This window comes from Marmota monax, unplaced genomic scaffold (genome assembly GCF_021218885.2).
Source record: "Marmota monax isolate L192 unplaced genomic scaffold, Marmota_monax_Labrador192_F-V1.1 WCK01_AAM20220418_F8-fsc00056, whole genome shotgun sequence".
Lineage (NCBI taxonomy): Eukaryota > Metazoa > Chordata > Mammalia > Rodentia > Sciuridae > Marmota > Marmota monax.
The window spans coordinates 11512975-11536143 of NW_026695212.1; the positions used below are offsets into that span (position 1 = coordinate 11512975).

At 33.1% G+C, this 23169-nt stretch overlaps 1 protein-coding gene across 2 annotated transcripts in view; it reads right to left on the reverse strand.

Annotated features, from left to right (window-relative positions):
• Caps2 (calcyphosine 2) overlaps positions 1 to 23169 on the reverse strand; it is a 48692-nt gene that overhangs the window by 18307 nt on the left and 7216 nt on the right. For both annotated transcript variants that reach the window (XM_046430705.2, XM_058574641.1), the window contains exons 3-11: positions 22979 to 23028; positions 20561 to 20606; positions 20347 to 20469; positions 19028 to 19204; positions 15416 to 15472; positions 14546 to 14668; positions 10985 to 11052; positions 6039 to 6134; positions 452 to 526 (exon numbers count right to left, since the gene is read on the reverse strand). In XM_046430705.2, the coding sequence (XP_046286661.1) occupies positions 452 to 526; positions 6039 to 6134; positions 10985 to 11052; positions 14546 to 14668; positions 15416 to 15472; positions 19028 to 19204; positions 20347 to 20469; positions 20561 to 20606; positions 22979 to 23028 (815 nt within the window). The remainder of the gene's footprint in view (positions 1 to 451; positions 527 to 6038; positions 6135 to 10984; positions 11053 to 14545; positions 14669 to 15415; positions 15473 to 19027; positions 19205 to 20346; positions 20470 to 20560; positions 20607 to 22978; positions 23029 to 23169) is intronic.

Sequence of the window (23169 nt, forward strand, 5' to 3'; positions counted from 1 at the left end):
TAAAGTATCTTACATAGAAGTTAAGACAAGTAATATAGAACCTTCTAGTAGTAATATATGTATTATAAATTCACTTCTAAGTTTCTTTTTAAATGATATTTTAAATTACTTTTTAGTCCTCAATAGACCTTTATTTTATTTATTTATATGCAGTGCTGAGAATCAAACGCAGTGCCTCATTCATGCTAGGCAAGTGCTCTACCACTGCACCAAACCCCAGCCCTTAAATTACTTTTTAAATAACTTTTAATTAAGATATTTTTCTTAGAACTTCATATTTCCTATATTTTCTATAACAGATTAATAGCTATAACCTAAAAAATGTATTTTCTAAATTCATGGTTTCTCACTTAAATAGTACAAATTTGTACAATCTCATTATTGTTTCTAGGTGAAAAGAGAATATACCTTTATAATCATAAAATTAAAAATTTAATATAATCACAATTACCTCGATATGATCCTACCATCAAATTGTACTTTATGAGAAAGCACATTTTCAGTTAATGTAGAGTGGGTTCTTATCCTGTTAAAAAATATATTTTGTCAATAATTTTTTAAAGTACTATATTTAAAATACATGATAAATATACAGAAAGATTATGGTAATGGTTTGGAGCATCATATATTAGATAAAGATAGGAAATTCTTTCAGATGGCTCATGTACCAGACACAGAAGAAATCACTGATGTAGTACGTAACACACAAATGACTTTTATATTAGAATCCATGGTATCAAAGTGCTATAGAAGTGAATACTGAATACAGAAGACACATTTTTGACTGGCACTGGACCACCTGAAAATTTCTAACTTTCCTCTCCTCCGCTTCCCTTGGACCAGAGAATTTTCTTGCTTAGCTGTGGAGGCCACCTGTGAATTATTTGAGCTGATTTGAGCGTCTTCACTCAGCCTTGAGCCAGGGAGACTTAGGTTTGGCATTGCAAACTATTTTGTGGTTCCTCCCACTCAATGGATTGCACAAGGCACATGACCTCTGTCTTTGCTTGGCTACTGAGACCGCTCTCATAGGTCCAGAGTTGGGTGCAACCTACTGGAAACTGGACAGCACACCTCCTATCTTATTTGGCCAAGAACATTCCATGGAAAACCTTTGATGCTTCCCCCATATAAGTAAAGCATGCACGGGCTCTTTTGCTCTCTTTTCAGGGTGGAAGCTTGATCCCTAAGATCGGAGAGCTGAGTTTTCTCCCCATCCTTCCTAAAATTACTTCCTGTGTCCTGTAGTTTCTTCACCGTTTTCTCTTTGCTTTATTTCGCAGCAAGCGAAATATTACACACAGAGGAAACCCAAATTCCACTGCCCGCGTGGGTCTGGGGTGAGACTTAGCCTCTGCAATGTAGGGGTGACTAAGAAACTTAGTTTTGCCGATGAGCTTCTAGGGAGAGTTTCATTTTTTTTGGATGAGACAGTAGCCTGAAAAGAGATCCTGCTTGTGAACATGAAAGGGTATTAGTGCCAGGAGCCACGACAGCCATCAAGCATCCATGTCAGAAGGGCCAGTAAGATCTAGGAAAGTCAGTCCAAGGTCACAACATCACTGAGCCAGTAGTCAAAACCAACCAATAACTGCCTCCAAGAAGTCAATATATAAGAAAAATAAATCTTGACTCATTTAGCCATTATCAGTCAGGTTTTCAGTTATGGGAAGCTGAAAGTATTCCTTTCCAAAATAACACAGTGGGAAAGAGTGCTGGATGAAGTTCAAGTCTTGAATTAAGTCTATTGGTTACTTAATCCTTATAGTCTTCAGATAAAACTAAATGATCTCATAAAGTGTGCCAGCCCTAAAACTGTTTAAAAATATGAAACAAATTTCAAATGCACACACTTTGGCACACTATAACTAATATCCTTTTTCTTAAGAGATTTGAAGATTTCAATGATGTATCATTAGTACTCTTCCCAAATAATTTAATATTTTTCCAATAAAACTACAGGTATAATGAAATAGCAATAATATAAATTGTGTGTGTGAGATCATGAAAAGCAGTTCCTCTATACTTCTAGGTCTCTACAAAAAAGGAAGCAGGAGATAGAAAACAACAGCCTGCAGATCAAATGAGAATTTGTGAACACATAGAGGAGACAGGCAAGCTTAGTCCTCCCAATTCAGTTTAATCCACTGTCGTTAATGTATCTATTGAATGCTCACTACATGTCAGGAACAATTCTAAGTGCCTAGAAAATAACAGCAATAACAGCCACCGTTTATTGAGGACTTCCTAGAAACCAGTCAATGGGAAGTCATTTTAATGTGCATTAGTTTATTTAATGTTTACAATAACTCTGTGTGGTAAGTACTATTGTCCCCATTTAAAAAACAAATTTACAGAGTCAGAAATAGGTTAAGTAAATTGCCCAAGGCCATATGATTAGTAAATGGCAGAGCCAGAAAAAAGATTGCTCTTAATCATTGTATTACATGGCTTCTCAGCAGTGAACAGAACTCTCTTTAATGGCAATAGGTTGTAGTAACAGCATCAAGGAGCCTAGAGTCTCCTTCAAAAGATAAAAGAAGTAAATACACTGAAACTATTAAATGCAAAGTGCAATGTTGGGTTTTAGGTGCCCAAGAAGAAGCACAAACACTTTTCTCTATCCAAGTTCTGAAACAATAATGAAAGAAGACCATGCATATAGAACACCAAATATGAATTTTATAAAGCTGTTGGAAACCTTGTCTTAGGTATGCAACAATAATAAGCTAAGTCCTTAACTCTACAATGAAAAAGACTAACCCGCTTATTTCCATTAAAGGTGGATCCTGTAAAAATTTAATGTCTAAGGTAAAATGTGTGCTTCTGCAGATAGCTGTTCCCAAGAAAAAGGGGAGAGAAGAGGCTGCCCTCACATACCAATCCCTGCTTCTAAATTTATGCAGAGTTCTTTTCTCCTGGAAGAAGGAAAGAGAGGATGAAATCTATAAATTCAATAAATCTAATCATTGCACCTATAAGATTTTTCATGGAACTAGATTACCTTTAAGCAAGATTTAGGTATTTACTTTAATATAAAGAATACCAATTAAGATAGGTACAGGGAAACAATAGATGAGATAGAAGAAAAGGTCTAGAAATCATTTATCCAATGTCACATATGAAACAGTGACATTATAAGAATGAAAGTGACTTTGTGGTAGGCATATTTCTTAAAGACACAAATTTATATATATATATATATAAAAACACATATATAAACACATATATCCATGTATACATATACACACATATATATGAAAAGATTGGTAAATTGGTTAAAATTCATATAAGAATATCAGGATGGTCAAAAAAAAAAAAATATATATATATATGAAAAAATACTCAACTTTATTAGCCTCTCATGAAATGCAAATTAAAATCACCAGTGCACATATATAAGAAGAACTAAAATGAAAAAGATGGACAATACCAAGCACTGAAAAAATCTGCTGCAACTAGAGCAGGGTGTGGTAGTGTACACCTGTAATGTCAGCAGGAGGTTTAGGCAGGAGGATTGCAAGTTCAAAGCCAGCCTCAGTAATTTAGTAAGGCCCTCAGCAACTTAACAAGACTCTGTCTCAAAAAAAAAGAAAGAAAGAAAAGAAAAAGAAAAAGGAAAGGAAAGGAAAGGGAAGGAAGGAAGGAAGAAAGGAAGGAAGGAAGAAAGAAAGAGAGAGAAAAGAAAAATGTATAAGGCCTAGGGATGTGGCTCAGTGATTAAGCACCCCTGGGGTTAGATCCCCAGTACCCAAAAAAATGTACTGTAACTACAATGTAAATTGCATCTAATGTAAATTGCATCAATTAGCTTGAAAAACTATTTACCAGTATCTTTTAAAGCTAACATGTGCATACTAAATTGTCCAGTAATTCTAAGTATTTATTCGGCATAAATGAGTACATATGTTCACTAAAAGGCATGCACAAATAAGTTCATAGCTGCACTATTCATAGCCAAATATTTATCAACATCTAAGAATAAATAGTGGCATATTTGTATAACAAAATACTGTATAACAGCAATGGGGAAAACTATTAATAGCAATATGGATAATACAATGCTGAATAAAAGAAGGCAGATAATCAATGACTGATATTAGGGGAAGTAAAAGAAGGTAGACACAGAGTTCAAATTTTGTGTTTTCACTTATATAAAGCTCATAACCAAGCAATTCTAATCTATGATGTTAGGATACAAAGGTTCACCTGGCATGAGAAAGAAAGTGAACAGTAACTGGGGAGCAGCATGAGAGGGTTTATAGGGTCCTGATCATGCTTTGTTTTTGATCTAGGAATTTGGCACATGAGTATTTTGGTTTGCATAATCTTATGCTGTACAATTAAAATTTGTGCACTTTGTAAAGTGTATTTTATTTCAATAAAAGTTTAATTTAAAGGGTAAGTTTAGATGTATGGTAGATAAATGATAGCCCCCAAGGATATTTATATCCTAATGCTTAGAACATGCAAATACTTTACATAATAAAAGAGACAAGGTTGCTTGTAATCCCAGCAGCTCAGGAGGCTGGGACAAGAGATTGCGAGTTCAAAGCCAGCCTCAGCAAAGAGTAAAGTACTTAAGCAACTCAGTGAAACCCTGTCTCTAAATAAATATAAAATAGGGCTGGGGATGTGTCTCAGTGGTCAAGTGCCCCTGAGTTTAATTCCCAGTAGTCCCCACCACCAATAAAAGATAAGGCCTGTGAGGCTCTTAAGATATGGAATTTACCAGGTTTACCCAAGCATGTTCAATGTAATTACACTAATCTTTATAAGAGGGAAGCAAAGAGAGAGATGTGTCCATAAAAGAAGAGTGTCAAAGTGAGGTAGCATAAGAAAACTCTGACCAATCATTAATGGCTTTAAAGATGGAGGACAGGGCCATAAGTCAAGGTATTAAGGCAACCTTGAAAAACTGCACAGTACAAGGAAATGGATTGCCCCCTGAAACTTAATCCAATCCTGCCAACACCTTAATTTTAGACTATTCACTTCCAGAACTGTAAAAGAATAAATCTGTTATTTCAACATACTAAATTTGTTGTAATTTTTTACTTAAGTTCAAACAGAATAATATATGATACTTTGAAATATTTAAATATATGGAAGCAAAGGCTTTCAGAAAATTAAAACGAGAAAAAAAGATAAAAGTAATAGGAAAGTACAAAGATAGCAGACTGAAATACAAAACAGCTACTGTAGATCCTGGTAGATTTTCTGTCTATTAAAACTGAGTCTACAAGACAACTGTCTGTGAAGTTGCTAAGGAATTTAAGCGCAGTGAACTATATTGGTCCATTTCAGTTGTGATACTTTGGATCTGAAAGGTACCACAGAAGACCATATGATAAAGGTACATTCCCCAGCTCATGGTGCTATTGTGAGGTGGTAGAATATTTAAGAGGGGTATCCTAGATAGAGGAAGTTATGTCATTAGGAGTGTGTCCTTGAAGAACCCTACTGGACCCTGGCCCCTTTCACTACCCCACCCCACTTTTCTGTTTCTCAACTGCCACACTCCTGCTGTAAAGTACTGTGCTGCCACAGGTCCAAGCCACAGAGCCAAGCACTATCAGCTGAAACTATGAGTCAAAATATGCTTTTTTTTCCTTATTAAGTTCATTATTACATAAAAGCTGATTAACACACCAACCTAAAGGTTTTTATAACACACAAAGTAAAATTAAAAAATAATTAGAACTGATATTAATTTTATGATACTTGGACAGAATATATTGCACAGATACAGATGTCTGAGCTACTCTGTTATGTATTTTCACATATTATTCCTAAAGGTTATGTAAATTTTCCCCTAAATTATAATTAAAAAATTATAGGGCAAAAGGGGTATAATAAGGTATGGTTTCCAACATCTTAAGGTGGCAGAACTGTGATCTGGACTCCAAAAATTTCACTTACCTTTATATAATAAAAAAGCAAAAACAAATAAAGCCTTTTATGTTACCCAGAGAGATATATTTTAATAATTCATTGATAACATAGTGCAACCTCATTTCATATAATTAAAATCTTACTTTGTTTCATGTAGTGTTCTTTTCCTAAGTCGAAGAGGATAAGTAGTTTCTTGTTTCTCAGTGGTTACATTTTGCTCTGGATCACTGATGACAGCCCTACACAGGAAAATATGAAGTCTAATAATCAAGGTGATAATGCATTACTCTAGCATTCATATATTTTTAAGCAGCTGGAAAAGATCAAACACTAAATGAAATTTAAATCACTATTAGAATAACATTTTGCCAGAAATGAGTAAATTTAATTATTAAAAATATTGGCCATAAAAATTGAATATTCCTATCTCTTATTCCATAATTATTGTCTAAAAATAAATTGAAATTTTGAAGGATGCTAAGTGCTTCATGTCTTTCTTTTACTACTCTTTAAACAAATAGATACTACACTGGTTTCTGATAGAGGAAAACACTGGTAAAGAATATAATAAGAATAAAAATGCAACAAGAATAAAGTAATGAGTACTATAATAGAAATTCAACGGGCAAACAGAAGATGACTTAAATCCTGGAAAAGAATATATAAGAAAGATTCCACCAAAGCCCTCAAAGAAGAGATGTCCGCACTACCTCTGAAAAGGTTAGTAGAAGTAGCTGTTCAGAGGAAAGGGAGTCAGGATATCAAGAGAAGAGCAACAACAAATACAAGGCCGCAGGAGTAGAGCAGCACAGCACACGTGAGCAGCTGCACAGAGGGCAGGGATAAGAACACACACTCTGGGGCTGGAATACCTGGGTTCAGCCCTTGCCTCTTCCAGAAATTAGGCGTGTGGCCTTATCTAGTCTTTTGACTTTAGGGTACAGTTTCTTCACTCATAAAAGAAACAATAATGAGCTGGGCATGGTGACACACTCCTATTATCCCAGTAGTTAGAGAGGCTGAGGCAGCAGGATCACAGGCTCAAAGCTAGCCCCAGCAACTTAGCAAAATTCTAAGCAACTTAGTGAGACCTATCTCAAAATAAAAAATAAAAAGGGCTGAAGAAGTAGCTCAGTGGTTAAATACCTAGTTCAATCCTCAGTACCAATAATAATAATAATAATGATAATAATAATAATAATAGTACCTCTTTCAAATAACTATTATGAAGATTAAATAAATTAGTTAATACATATTATTTAGAGGAGTGTCTATCATCTAGTGTTAGTGAAGTGCTCACTCACTGAGCTTATGCCTCCCTGTTCCCATTTTATTATGTTCTGCCAAATATGAAATATGAACAAACACAGAGTCATGACAGGCTATTAGGTAACACTGCAATAGGCTAGAAAAAAGATAGCAAGGTGGCATTAAAAATAGATGCAATATAATGGATTTGAGAAATACTGGAAGAACTAGGAGATTGACTGGCTTTAACATCGTTAAGTAGAAAAATCTACCGTAATCTTACAATGTGAAAGGAGTTTCATTTAATAATGTAAGGAATATGGGAGTCATATTACAGTTTTGGTTTGTCATTATTGGTAATAGTATTTTAATGGCAGAAAGGTAATCTATCCTTACTTCTGTCTTTACCCAAATACAAATTTATATAATCCTTAACAACCTTGTTGCCCTCTCTTTTTTTCCTATTTCCCTGGCAAAACCCCAAGTCAGAGTGAATTGATGATGAACTGGTTAAAAGAATAAATACATAAGCCTTTTTGAAAAAGGTATCATGAGTCTTCAAAAAATACAAAGATAAACAGCAAGTCAGAGATAGAAGAATTTATGAATTTTTTCAGTTTCTTCAATTGCTTAAACATTCAGGAAAAGCTTTAAGCATTTCTACCTTATACTGTAGGTACTTTCTATTTGTGTGCCAAGTTATGAACCAAACAATTTTAAGCTGAGTATAAAGATAATTTTTTTTTAATTTTCCTGGTGAAGAAGGCTGGCATTTACCAAAAAATGGCACCTATTCTGTTCTCACACCTTCACAGGTATCAGTTCTATGTTAAATAGACACATAAAGAATGTTAGAGTTATAGAAATCTTAAATGTTCTTTTGGAAGAGGCTAAAATCAAGACATACAGAAGGAAAATACGAAGGCTCAAAAAGTAATTTTAGTCACATAGCTAAACATAAAATTCAGTTCTGCTGACTTAATTAGTCCCTTTTTCCAGTTCATTCGTTCATTTGCCCATTCAGCAAGTACTTAGTGTACAGATACTCCACTAGGGAACAGAAATGCAGCAAAAATGAACAAAACTTCCAAAGAGACTGGCTTTATGGAGCACGCAGACAATTAACATGATGAATAAGTAAAGTAAGAGGTAAATTACATATTGATAATTCCCATGGAAGGAAAAACAAAGTAGTAAGAGGCTATAGAGTTTTGAGTAAGGGAGTTATAACTTCTTATTTGGTAGCCAAGGTAGATCTCAATAAGGTGACTTCTAAATAAAGGTAAAGTGAGCAAGCAGCAATATGGATTTATGGGGAAAATGCATTCTAAGCAGAGAGGAAAATATATGCAAAGTACCTGAAACATTAGTAGAACCTGATATGTTCCAGAGCAGGGAGCAAGCCAGAAGGCTGGAGTAGAGTAGACAGATGAGAGGAGCAGGACTCCAAAGTCTAACAGTAAGCAGATCAATGGTAGGACTGAACACTATATTACTGGCCCCAATTTTTCAGCACTCCTGATTCACATCCTTAACATGGCTTTATTATAAGTGAAATGTACTTCCTCTCCCCTTGACTTTGAGCTTAGCCACTTGACCTCCTTTGGTTAATTATATATAGTTGGATGATTCTGCTAATCTTAAATGCACTGATTCATGCAAGTGTGGATGATCTACAATGATATACAAAATCTGCCAATCTACAATGGTCCAAGCTAAATAGTCCCTCTGCATTTATAGAGGAATCTTTTACTTGAGACTATTTGGCTATCCAAGTATTGTTCTGCTCTCATGTATGGTAGATGCACAAGAGGGTAAATTGAAATATATGAGGTCTCTTACAACCTAAGCTCAGAATGATGTGATCATTTATTTTGTTCATATATAACTGGCCAGAGGAATAAATAAAATCCATCCATCTAAGCCAAGTCTGGACAGCAAATCTAAAGACACATTAGCAAAAATTAAATGCTGTTTTTTTCTTGAGAGAGAGAGAGAATTTTTTAATATTTATTTTTAGTTTTCGGTGGACACATCTTTATTTTATTTTTATGTGGTGCTGAGGATGGAACCCAGCACCCCACAAATGCCAGGTGAGCACGCTACCGCTTGAGCCACATCCCCAGCCCAAAATGCTGTTTTTTTTAAGCTCCTAAAAATTACTTATACTTACATATAAGCATTGTAATTTTATTATTATTGGTTTGGTTTAATTACTGGATGGTTTGATCTGTCTTAATAATTTTAATAATTTCATTCTAGCTGCTGGGTTGAGAATAAATCTACAAGAGGCAAATGCAGACACAATAAAAGCAGTTAACAAATAAATGAAATAATCCAGGAGATAGAAGGTAATGGTTGAAACAAGGATGGTGGCAAAAGAAGGAATAAATTTATTTTAATGGTGGAACTGAAAAATGTCTGCTGACAGACTGGATATAGAATTTGAATGAAAGAGATGAGTTAAAGGCAACACCAGGATTTAGACCTAAATAATTTCAAGAATGGAGTTTCCACAGAGGAAAATTAAAGAGGACTGGGTCACGCAGAAGAACCCAGACTGGAAAATAAAATTGTTAAATTGAGATCTTAAATTAGAGATGCATCAGGATACAGAATGTTTTTAAGAGCATGATTCTAGATGAAATCACTAGGAGGCAAATACAGAAAACGTCCTAGGCAGTGCCATATTTAAAGACTGGGGAGACGAAGAAGAACCAGAAAACAATTAGGAGTAGAAAGTAGGGGGAAAAAACAGTCAAATGTGGTGAGCAGGAAGTCAGTAGAGAAGAGAAAAAAGTGTTTCAAAAAGAAGTAAGCTTTCAAGGGAGCCAGTGTTGCTGATGGGGCAAGTAAATGAGAACTGAGAAACCACCATTTGTCTAGCAATACGGATGTGACTACTTACCTTATGAAGAGAATAAGGTAGTAGAGGTAAAACATAAGTCAAGTCCATGGGATGATAGACTATAAAATAATTGTTTCAAAGAACTTACTGAAAAAATATGCTTGTAGGATTATCATTCTTTCCGCTTCCTAAATAAACAACTTTTTCAGGTTGATCTTAAGTCTTACTTTTTCCTTGAAGAGTTCCTGCATTAGTCCAGCCTCTTCTAAAATCTTACCATATTTACAAGCTGTCATACTATTTAGCACTGCATGTAATAGAATTTTATATAGTTTTCTAAGGAGCTTTTAAATTCTTGAAGGTTACTCTCACAGTTCTCAAACTGCATAGGGGAACTGTGGGATATTAATTTTTAAGGGAAACAGGCATTCGCCATCTTTTGGATATCATATAAACTACTAGCTGAAAGTAGCTGACAGCTTCAACACAGGATTATGTTATTCTTTCTTCAATGATGTTACATCTTTACAAGAGTTCTCTACAACCACTGTAATAAAAAAGCAAATATGTGAAAATCAATGCAGAATAGAAAGTGATCCTAAATGATTCTAAGATTTAAGAGATTGTTCAGTGCTTAAAAGATGTTTACAACCCATTAGTAAGCAACTGTGACAATTTAAGAATGAAATAAATATATTTTCTTCTAATTTATCAGCATCATTTTTTCATGTGGCCACAAAGTTGTTAGGAAATAGATACTTAGTAAGTTGTTTAGAAAAAAGTTCTTAATAAATAGAACTATTATGTATTTCTATTGGTCTAAGGGTGCTCTGAAAAAAATTACTAAGACACTAAGAGTGCAATGAAGAGAGAGCTTGGGAACCTCTAAGTCAGCCATGCCTTGAGTGACCAGGGACATGTGTATCATGCATGAAAACGAAATTCAATGAAAACTTTTGGAATGGATTTCTATTACCAGTTACTAACTCTCACCTAGATAAGTGGTCAATCATCATTTGCTCTGTGACGGTCTGTTTCTTCTTCTCTGCAGCCACAATTTCCTGAGAAGATAAAAATAAAAACATTTTTATTATCCATAAGGCAGAAGAATTAATACCAAAATCCTAAAAAAATAAACATTTCTAATGTTGCTCTTAAATACAGATTGTTATCCATCATTAACATACTTAAGCTTTAATTATTTAATCTTAACTTACCACTTTCTAAAAAGTAAAGCACTTAAATTTCAATACAAATCATCAGACATTTCCAACAAGCTATGGAGTCAGAATAAAGGGAAAGAAGGATATGACATGCCCCCCCCTTATTACTCCCAATAAGACATGTCCTACCAAATGTATCTTAACCTGCTACAAGAATACCAATACAGAAACAAAAAGAGTGCAGTCTAAAACTATTCACAGTTGAAGAGGCTGAAACTGAAATAGAATCATTCAACTTTACATCAAAAATCTAAAACTGAAATAGGCATGGTTGTGCATGCCTGTAATCTCAGCAACTGGGGAGGCTGAGACAGGAGGATTGCAAGTTCAAGGCCAGCCTCAGCAACTCAGCAAAACCCTAAGCAATTGAGCAAGACCCTATCTCAAAATAAAAAATAAAAAGCACTACGGATACAGCTCAGTGGTAAAGCACCCCTGGGTTTAATTCCCAGTTAAAAAAAAAAATCTAATATATAACAAAAGAATTCCCATCTTTAAAAGGAAGATAATCTTTTCTATGTCTGTCTTATGGTTTCAGTATGAGGTGTCCCCCAAAATGTTTCTATGCTAGTGGAGGAATGTTCAAAGGTATCATGATTGAACTGTGAGAGCTGAAACCTAGTCAGTCCATCCTAGTTTGAATGACTGAGTGGTAGCTATAGACAGGTGGGTGTGTGTAGAGGAGGTGGGTTACTCGGCCTGTGCCCTAGAAGAGTGCTTCTTCTTCCCTGGAGCTCCGAAACCATGAGCCCTAATAAACTTTTCCTCCTCTAAGTTGTTCATGTCAGGTATTTTGGTCACAGTGAGGCAAAAGATGACTATAATAGTATATAATACCTTAATAGTATCTAATCAATTTTCCTTAATTACTGGTTTTATTAAACTGTCTTCATACTATTTTTTATTTTTCCAACTCATCTAAAAGCATTTTTACTACTTTTTAGGTCATATCAAATTGGAAGATTTGCAATCATTCAATTCTAATTAGAGATTACACAACTATAAACACTAAAATATTTCTTTAGGGGAAAAATAAAAGAAGTTAAAAATTAAGAGGTCAAAACAATGCATGTCCTATTCTTAGAATATAGTTACCATATCTCTATTATTGACTCTAATAAAAAAAAATCAACCAAGATAATTTTGTTTAAGACAGAGGCTTTGCAACTTCAGGGAAGGTGTTCAATTTAAAACTAACACAAAATATCAAGTAAAAGCATATTATAAAAATAAAAAGTGAAAATTTCTATGAATGTTTATATAATAACACTGGAAAAAGTGGCCATTATTATATAAACATTAGCCTATAATTGAATTTAGTGTTTTTTAGTAGAAATTTAAGATGTATTGTTTACATATCCAAAAATACCCAAAATAGCTTTTATATCTTTTAATACATGACTGTTTCTTATGCTATTCTCTAAGTTCATAACACACTATAATGATTTTTTATTTAACAGTAAATTTAAAATGGCAATTAAAAAAGAAAATTATATAACTCACAGCTAAAGCAAAGAGTATTTTATAATACTTGAGGATGATTCAAAAAGCAGACAGTAAAACACATTGAAATTATATACAGAAGAGATCCACTCCAGCCAGAATGTAGATGAAAAACTCAAAACCTAGACAAAGACGAAGATTAATGACTCTCCTAGAGCCCATGCAAAGGGCCACCTTCAGTGCTAAAGTTCATGGTGGTTTTTACTTTGTAGGGAAGATTGGAACCACCCTCAGTCACATTGATTTAGAGGTTTGTGAAAGCATAAAGCAGATTAGAAACAGAAGTCACAGGAATACAAAAGAGCTGACAACACTGAAAAATAACAACAGCACCAGGAGAGGGGCATAAAAACCATAGTGTCACTACTTGTTGTTCCTTTAAGTAGCTAAAGAAGTTTGTACCTCCATCTTTAAAACACATTGGTGATCATTTCAAATGTCTGAAAAGCCTACTCATATCCACATTGCCATGGAGAAACAAAACAGATAAACAAGTACTACAGCAAAAAAGCAACTCAAATTACTTGATGGTCAATTTATATACATCGCCACTAATAATGTCAATTCAAAGAAAAGAAATATACTACCACCCGGATGGCTTTGGGTTATACCAAGAATAATACCCAATGGACCCTAAGTATAGGTGATATCCATCTCAAATACAACTTCAGAAAATAAACCTTATTGGGGACACTATTTTGCCTCATAATTTTGTTATTTTTACGATGACCCAAGTAATACTACTAAGCATAAATATGTGAATAATAATATGCATAGAAAACTACATGCATGTGATTTTAATGGAAGAACTGCAATAAATTTGAGACATCCACAGACTGTTAGCCTGACTGATCCAGAGATTAATTACACATCATTATCAATTCATAATATATTGATTCTAGATGACTGCAACTCAAGTTAAAAAAAAGTATATACACATACACACATATATATACACACACAATAGTTTATCTATACAATTGTATGTGTATATATAGTGTGCATACATAAACATATGTATATATATTGTGAATATATATATCTATGTATATACACAGATATATGTATATATATTGCATATATATGTTGTGTGTGTATATATATATTTTTTAATGATAATGTAAAATGTAACTAGCTAAATCCATGTTGCTTTATTATTATTTGGGTTATCTAAGCCAGAGCTTTCCCATCTCGTAAGCAGAATCACAACACTCGTATTGCATGACCTTTTCAGGATGTCTAAGATACTAATCACCTGGGGTTCTAGGGGATGAGCACACTCCACCTTCAAGCAGTTTGGTCCCCTTACCATGGGATACTACAGAAATATTATACTTACCTGTGTATACCAGAACTGGTCTAAGCACCACCTATCAATCTATTTAACTGTTAAAAATACAAACTCGAAAGTTAATATTGAAAGTCTGGAGTTTTGCTTCAATTTTATTAAAGAAAACATCTTTAATTCCTGGCTTTTTCCACAACTGGCAGAATCTCTGTAATGATAGTAGCCTATGAATTTCAAAACAATAACTAGGCATCTGTTTGAAGGGAGGATGTGATACCAAATAAGCCCACTAACATAAAAAGTGGCCAATTAATATTTTGAACAATATAAACTAAATTTTTGTAAATAAAATGCAAGACACTTTCCACAGAAAATATACCAAACACAAGTTAATCATTTATAAAAATAACAGCTCAATTTATACATCAATGAATACTCATCTCAGTCCAAATTCAATTGTTGCAATTTTTCTAAGTCTGTAAACTCTTGGAGGGTAATGATCCTAATGACTTATCATATAAGAGAGTGCTGAAGCCTGACCGCATCTGATTTCCTTGCGTTGTGCTGTACATGTTGAGAGTTGTGCACATAGTCACTCTGCAAGAGGGCTTTCCTATCCAGAGTTGTGAGGTCATCCAAGCTGTTTTCTTCACCCTGTATACACTGTATAACGAAGCAATAAATGGACCATTATATACATATTTTGAATATTTGTATTTTTACAAAATAATCAACTAGATAATGACTAAATACCTCAGAGATTACTTTTATAGGAGTTTTATAGTACAAACTATGACAATCTGATTGCCTCTCTTTGAATCCAGCTCTTCTACTTTATCTTTGTGCCTTGGTTTACTCAGATAAAATAGGAACAATAGTAACTACTTGACCAAAAAGATTAAATGAGATGGTACATGCCCAATTCTTATAAAGAGTACCTGACTAGTCAAGCGCACTGGCACACACCTGTAATCCCAGAGTCTCAGGAGGCTGAGGAAGGAGGATCACAAGTTCAAAGCCAGCCTCAGCAAAAGCAGGGCTCTAAGCAACACAATGAAACCCTGTCTCTATAAATAAAATACAAAATATTTTCCTTGGTACCCAGCCACCCCCCCAAAAAAAATTACATGACAAACTAAACATTAAATAAGAGAATGATTTTAACTATTACTGTCCATGTTGAGTTATTGTGAAATTAATAAATTAAATTCAGAACCAAAATACTAAAATATGGTAGTATTCTCTAAGGTAAAGAATTCTTTGGGATTGTCAAAAAGACAGAACGACAAATTTTTCTATGAATATGAGATATACTTATAATGACTTAACTAAAAAAAAGTTTCATTATGATAGCAACTTGTCAAAAACTTAACAAACTTCAAGAATTTTTATCCTATGGATTATTCTTACTTTAGATCTTCCCGAAAGATCACGCTTCAACTTCATACTCTGCTCTTTCTTCATGACCTTTGGTGGGCTACATGAAATTTTATTACATATGTGTTCATGATTTATTGCCTGTGTCTTCTATTATAAGCTCCATGAGGTCAGGAACTTTTGTCAATTTTACTGCTGTATCTCTGGTGCTAGAAAAGCATTTACTACTGGGAAATCAATCTATGAGAATATTGAATAGTCTGATTTATTTAACTGACAATATAATTCTTTTCCCCAAATAATGATTTATTTAAATGGGCACCAAAAAGATGCTTAGCATTAGACAAAATAAACAAAGTAATTTAGTAGATACATTTAAGCATAAGCAAAACTTTTTTTCACCTTGTTTTTAACACTTTACCAAAGGAAAGCAATGAGTGATATTTCTACTTGATACATCAAATTTAACCTCCCCAAATCATACTTCCATATAGTCTTTCCTCAACTCTACTGAAGGTCAACTGCTTAGGCCAAAAGGCTCAGAGGAATTTTTTCATTTTAAATTATTTAATTGATAAAATTGTGTACATTCAAGGTATATGATGTGATGATTAGCTATACATATACATGTGTAATAATTACCACAACCAAACTCATTAATGCATCCATCATCACAAATAGTTATGCACACAGGTGTGAAAAAACTGGAAATTTCAATCAAATTGAAAGTGAAAACTACAATATTAGTAACTATAGTTACCAACATTACAATAGTTCCCCAGAATTTATCATGTAAGTGAAATTTTGTACCTTTTGACCAACATCTCCTCATCTCCCTGGCAACCACACATAAGCAAGCACATAGAGCCCTTGTCTTTCTGCTCCTGGCTTTTTTAATTAGCATAGTGTCCTGCATATTCATTCATGCACAGCCATTCTTGCTCTTCCCTTTCTCTCAAGCCTACAACCCATCTGTAGCCAATCTTCTTAGTCCCACCTTAGCCAGAATCTGAAGTCATGAGACCACCTCTTATCCAATTCTGTTGCTACCACCGCCTAGATCCAAGTCATCATCTTTATATCCTGCCTGGTTTACTGTGACAATCTCCCAGAGGTCTTCCTGTTTCCAAAGTTGCCATATTCTTAATTAAACCCTTTCTTGACAGAACTGAGCAGCTTTCTAGCTCAGGGTGAAAGGACAAAGTCCTTACCTGTAAGGAGCTACTGTGATCTGGCTCCCAGGCTCCCTTTAACTCTCTGCCCAGTCTCCTCCCAACTCTCCCAGCTCTCCTTCCTCCTCTGACCACATTCTGCTCCTCAAGATTTCCTAAATCATCTCAGTTACTCCTACCTCATAACATGAGTTTCTACTGACTGGTTGGTTTCCATCTCTCAGGTGAGAGCTAAAATGCTATCTTATGGAAAAGGTCTCCCCTGCTGACCCTAAACAAATTACTACCCCATACCTACATCCTGGCTCTCCCTATTCTCTTCTATTCATAGCTCTTATTATGACCATCTGTGATGCAAAAATGGGCTGGTTGGTTATGGAATGCATTGATTTATTATGTTTTCTTCTTACTATCTCTTTCCTTTAGGAAATAAGTTCTATAACAGCAGAAATTTTTGTTTGTTTTATTCCCCTATTCCCAGAACAGTTTCTTGCATATAGTTAAAACATTCAATAAATTCAATAACTATTTGTGGAAAGAAAAAAAAAATACATTAATGAATTAAATCATTTCTATAACCAAAAGGCATTTGTCTTTTAAAAAGCTGATGAAAAAGATATATCTAACCTGATTAATAAATACAATTAATGAATTAATATGATTTTCTTAAAGTTGAAATTTAATAATTTCCATATTTTATTTAAAGATGTTTCAGTATTTCAGATAATATATACATGCACACATGAGAGTACATTTTCAGTAGAAAAAAAAATGGGTAACTAGAAATTCACCACCATTTTATACTAAGTGGTAATAAAACTCAACAAGGAAATTTGGCATTAGAATCAAGTTCCAACTGATGATTTGTCAACTTGTGTATCAGCCTGATAAGTCAGTACCTATGGCCTTCTGTTAATGCCCTGGATCCTAAATACATCTAACCTTAACTTTTCTTCCTCAATAAAGAAAGTCAATTTACATGTTTCTTTCTGCTCTAAAAAGAGGGGATCCCATTTCTAAAATCAAGGACTTCTATTTCCAAACATTATAATGTTAACTCATGTAATTGTAGTAGAATTTATCAATAACTCAATTATATAATAGTCTTGATAATCACAGTACTACACATTTTAAAAGACCTTTTGTTTATAAAAGCTCTTTTGCAAAAACACCAAAAATGTGTTAAATAATTTCACCCTTTTAATGTATGTTTTAAAAAAAATCAAAGAAGTCAAACAACATCTTATCTAAGCAGAAAATACACATAGATTGGCTTCTGTAAAATATCCATTCTAGATAAATATTTATCAGTCATATAGAGAGATTTGCAAATAATATTTGTTCCTCTCTTCAAACAAAAAGTAAACAAGTGTCCTCATCTGAACTTGTGTTCCAAGAAATTAAAGTTTCACTTTAAAAATATTTTGAGCTATTTTTCTGCCACTCCATAGAGCATGTGCTTACAGAAACCTACAGTCCCAGCATATTTACGGTGATCTTAATATTACACTTTGCAAATAATACACGGCTGCTTGGTAAAAGTTGTGAAACTATCCTATAATAATATTATAGATATCAACTGATAATGTTTGCATATGTTTAGGTCTGGAAATTTGTTTTATGATAAAAAGCAACCAAATAATTTCATTAATTTTGTTATTCTTTCACCTAAACATGATTTATTTAGTCCTAGATAGTTCATACATGGATTTTTAAAAAATAGTTGCAATGCCACACCTACTTATAAATTTCAATTTTTTTAACCTATGGAAAATAAGCAAGTAAAACCATTAAACTTCCAAAAATACATAATTCTTATAGAAGGTTAACTAAATTAAAAATCATATCCAAATATTCTCTTATTTTTGGCCTGTAGTACCATAAACTGTTTTCAAGCCTTCCCAAAAATAAAGATTGACTTCCTGAATGTTTATGAAATACCATTAAGCTTATCATGTTTAATTTGCTCTTATATCCATAAATGCTGAATTTTTACCTAATAAATATTAATGAAAGCATAACAATTTCAGCAATTTGTAAGGTTAAAAAAATCTAAAAATGAGGCAAAAGTCAGTCAGGAAATAATGGCAGTTTTAGAATAAAATAGGTCCCTATATATTCTGAGGTTTCAACTTTAAAACTTAAAGACTATACTCCCACAGAATATATATATATATATATATATATATATATATATATATATGCACATACATATTCTTACTCCATTCTCAAAGCAAGTAAAAAGCTTCTAACAGAAAAGATAATTCTAGATAAGGCTAGAATTTCTGCATTCAGAAAATGGGATAATAACCCATTATGTTTTGTAGAAAAAGCTAGCTACTATAGGTAAAGTAATTACAATAATATTGGCCTGGCCTACTGAGACAAATGTTGGCTATTGTTAGAAAGAGATTTCTATAACCCATGAATTATTTGCTTCAAATTTTAAATTTTAAGAACTCTCACTTATTACCTTTTCATCAGTCTTGTTTCTTGAAGGCTGTTGATGTGTAATATTTGATTTTGTCTTTTCTGAACTTCTCTGACTATATTGTGTATATCCCTCTTTCATTTCAGTTTTATATGGTTGATATTTTAGCTTGTATTTGCCTGTTGGTGATGGCAAATTTTCAGGTATTATGTCCTGTTCCTAGAGGTAAAAAGAAAAAAGTCTGCTGTTCTCAGAAAAAAATAAATTACTATAACTAAATTTCCTTATTGATATTAACAGGTTTACCATTTACCTCACCCTTTATGTTTAAGAAACGGACCATTATAACCTATGGTCTAAACAGAGATGATATTTAAAAACCTTGAGCTTATATGGCATCGCTGACCAATAAGAGCCAACAGAACTGCTCAGAATGAGCATTTGAATACCAATAATCTTACACTTGATTTCACAGCTGAAAGTGAATCCTGGTTTCAAAAGAATTTGAGAGAAGAAAAAGAAACTTTTCCTTCTTCTGGCAAGTTTTAGGTAGACACTTTTTTTGTTTTCCATTGTCAATCATGTCTTCCAAAATAGTTATAGGAATTGGAGATCACGAATGCTGAGAAACACTGATTGCCATTTCTGAAATATTAAGATATTCTGCCTTCTGATATTATTTGATTCCATGCTACATTTTCATGGGAATGAGAGATAATAGATAAGAGGAACCAGTGGATAAGAGGAACCAAAAAGAAGTTTTAAGCAAATACAAGGGCATACATATTGATCCAGAGAGGCATAGACATTTCAAAAGGAAAATATAAACCAGTCCATTCCTTGAAAATTATTAAGGATATCCAAATTTAACTCAGGAAAAAAAAAGGGATGAGGCAAAACTTAAGGACAAAATCTGTAACAACATACAAATTAGGATACTCATGCAGTTTTCAAAAATGAGACTGAGAAAAGCATGAATAGAACCAGCTATATGATGGAGATATGCAAAGATAGAAAGGTAAGTACTATTCATAGAATAATACTAGTCAGAACCTGCATTCACTAGATATTGTTTAAAATGTAAACATGCCCCAAGGAGAAACATTGGATTAAGTATAGTTATTTATGTACTCCATAGTATTCTAGTAGCCTAATGTATTAGAATATAGCTGTATTTTACCAATTTTACAAAAGAAAATTTTAAAATATCATTCCAATGTGTGATAAAAATATAAAACAAACTAAATTATTTTACCATCGTTATTGTTTGAGATTTTCAAACAAAAATTTCTGGATCAAATATGGTGCTAATAATGCATACTATAATTCTTAAAATTAGTAATAAGCAAATATATACTAACCAGTTCATTTAGATGATGCTGAGCATATGGTATTTGACCTGGTGAGACCCAACCAAGATCAGATGACTTTGGTGGGTTAAAATGATTATGCACCATATTAAGTGGAATATATGAAAAATCATCCTAAAAAATAAAATTTAATTGTATTTTAGTATATGCTATGTGTAATATAGTGGTCAAGTGCTTATTATGTTAAATAGGAAGTAAAAATTACCTCATCATCAGAGCTCACAAGGCTTCCCAAATCAAGTGGTGGGACCCTGAAAGAAATAAGTATATATCTTATAACTTTTTCAAATGAAACTTTGATAAATGCAAATCACATATGTTAGATCACATATAAAGCCACACTGAAGCTAATGGTATTCTGGCTCCCACCAGACTGTGATTATCTTTTGTTAAATGTACAGGGATTTTTCGGCTGATGGTTAAATGCAGTCAATATTAAAAATAAAATTATATAAATTTGTGATTAAATTATATTAAGAACAAAGGTAATAAATACTCAAAGTTCATCGGTTCCTAATGATTTCACTGGACTATACACTCCAGAGGCTCTGTGTACTCTTGTATCTCTATTGTGATATAATTGTGCCCAACTTTACAACTTTGCATTTACTGATTTGACATGGACAGTCTAAAATCAGTCATGATGAAATAGGCAAATGCTATGACTCAGGGCTTGATTTATTACTTTGTTGATTTCTGAGACTTGAAAGTATGGTGGAGAAAATGTTAATAATGCGGATGAAATTAAGAGTGCATCATGTCCACAGCTGTCAAATAGTGAATAACAAAAAATTATTTCTATATTCAATATTATTGATTTTACCAGGATATTACTCATATGATATTAAAATGATATTACTCATATCATTTTACAGTAAAGAAAAATAGCTTGAAAAATCACTTTAGTTCACATGGAACTACAATGGTTCATCATAGTGAAAACAGGTTGGCTACAGTTCAATAAAAAACAAAGAAAGTATTCTGTGACCAACAATTGGCTAACTGGACACTACAATAAAGAGTTATATGTTTTACTAGCATTTGTAAACTTCTTGCTACGTATACCTCTTATCATTAAGTTATAATAAACTTAAAATACACTTAAATTTATTTATAATAAAAAGGTTAAAAAAATTATAGTAAACTTGTAATACACTTTTGGAACACCAGTCGTTAAATATTTACCAGCATATAATTGACTACTGCTTCCCACATATTCAGTACCTTGTATCTTAGTACTCAATACCTTGTATCTGAACATAATTCTTTATGTCCAGATAAGCAGCAGATATCTACTAGGTAGAACCACATGAAATTATAGATATCGGCTCATTTTAAATGTAAAATACAAAACATAAATTAATGTATTCTAAACCAAAACTCAAATTTTAATAAGTTTGTTTAAGTTGTAATATACCTCAAAATAAGATTAGAGCATGGGTATATTTACCATTAAGTTAAATTTGACTATACCAATTATAAAAATAAAAATGTTATATATTTCTTTCACAAATTCATTTAGTGAATTATTTGTTATTTATGGAGTCATAAATATATTTAACTTTTATGATTTTACATCTCAATTAAAAATAAACTGAAATTTTAAAATAGCATAATAAAAATGAATTTTTTTAATTTTTATTATTGGTTGTTCAAAACATTACATAGTTCTTAACATATTTCATACATTTGATTCAAGTGGGTCATGAATTCCCATTTTTACCCCATGTACAGATTGCAGAATCACATCGGTTACACATCCACTGTTTTACATATTGCCATACTAGTGTCTGTTGTATTCTGCTGCCTTTCCTATCCTCTACTATCCCCCCTCCCCTCCCCTCCCCTCCCATCTTCTCTCTCTACCCCATCTACTGTAATTCATTTCTCTCCCTTGTTTTTTTTCCCTTTCCCCTCACAACCTCTTATATGTAATTTTGTGTAACAATGAGGGTCTCCTTCCATTTCCATGCAATTTCCCTTCTCTCTCCCTTTCCCTCCCACCTCTCATCCCTATTTAATGTTAATCTTCTTCTCATGCTCTTCCTCCCTGCTCTGTTCTTAGTTGTTCTCCTTATATCAAAGAAGACATTTGGCTTTGTTTTTTTAGGGATTGGCTAGCTTCACTTAGGATAATCTGCTCTAATGCCATCCATTTCCCTGCAAATTCCATGATTTTGTCATTTTTTAGTGCAGAGTAATACTCCATTGTGTATAAATGCCACATTTTTTTATCCATTCATCTATTGAAGGGCATCTAGGTTGGTTCCATAGTCTAGCTATTGTGAATTGTGCTGCTATGAACATTGATGTAGAAGTATACCTGTAGTATGCTCTTTTTAGGTCTTTAGGGAATAGGAATTTTCTTAATAAATAAATATTTTACCTTTTTCAGGAAAATAATATTAAAGACAATAAAAGAAAAGAAGTTTTACTCATAATCCTACCATTCTATCACAAGATGATTTTGGCATAATAATTTTTAAAACTTCCATATACAAATAGGTTTTTCTGTAGTTCCCAAACATAGGTACACACATAATTTTTCTTTCATTCTTAAGTTGGCAAGGCATCATAAATATTTGCCCATTGACCAATTCAAATGTAAAGAAATATTACTTACATAGGTGAGTAGGGATTCGGAGTTGCCCATGATCTGGAAACCCATCCTTGCTTTAATTTAAAAATAAAAATTAGAATCAGTATGCATATACCCTTTATGTTTTAAATGACAAGCAATGTATCAATGCAAAACTAATTATAATTTCTTTCAATAAACTCTCTATAAAAATACTTATTAAGCTCTTCCTTGCT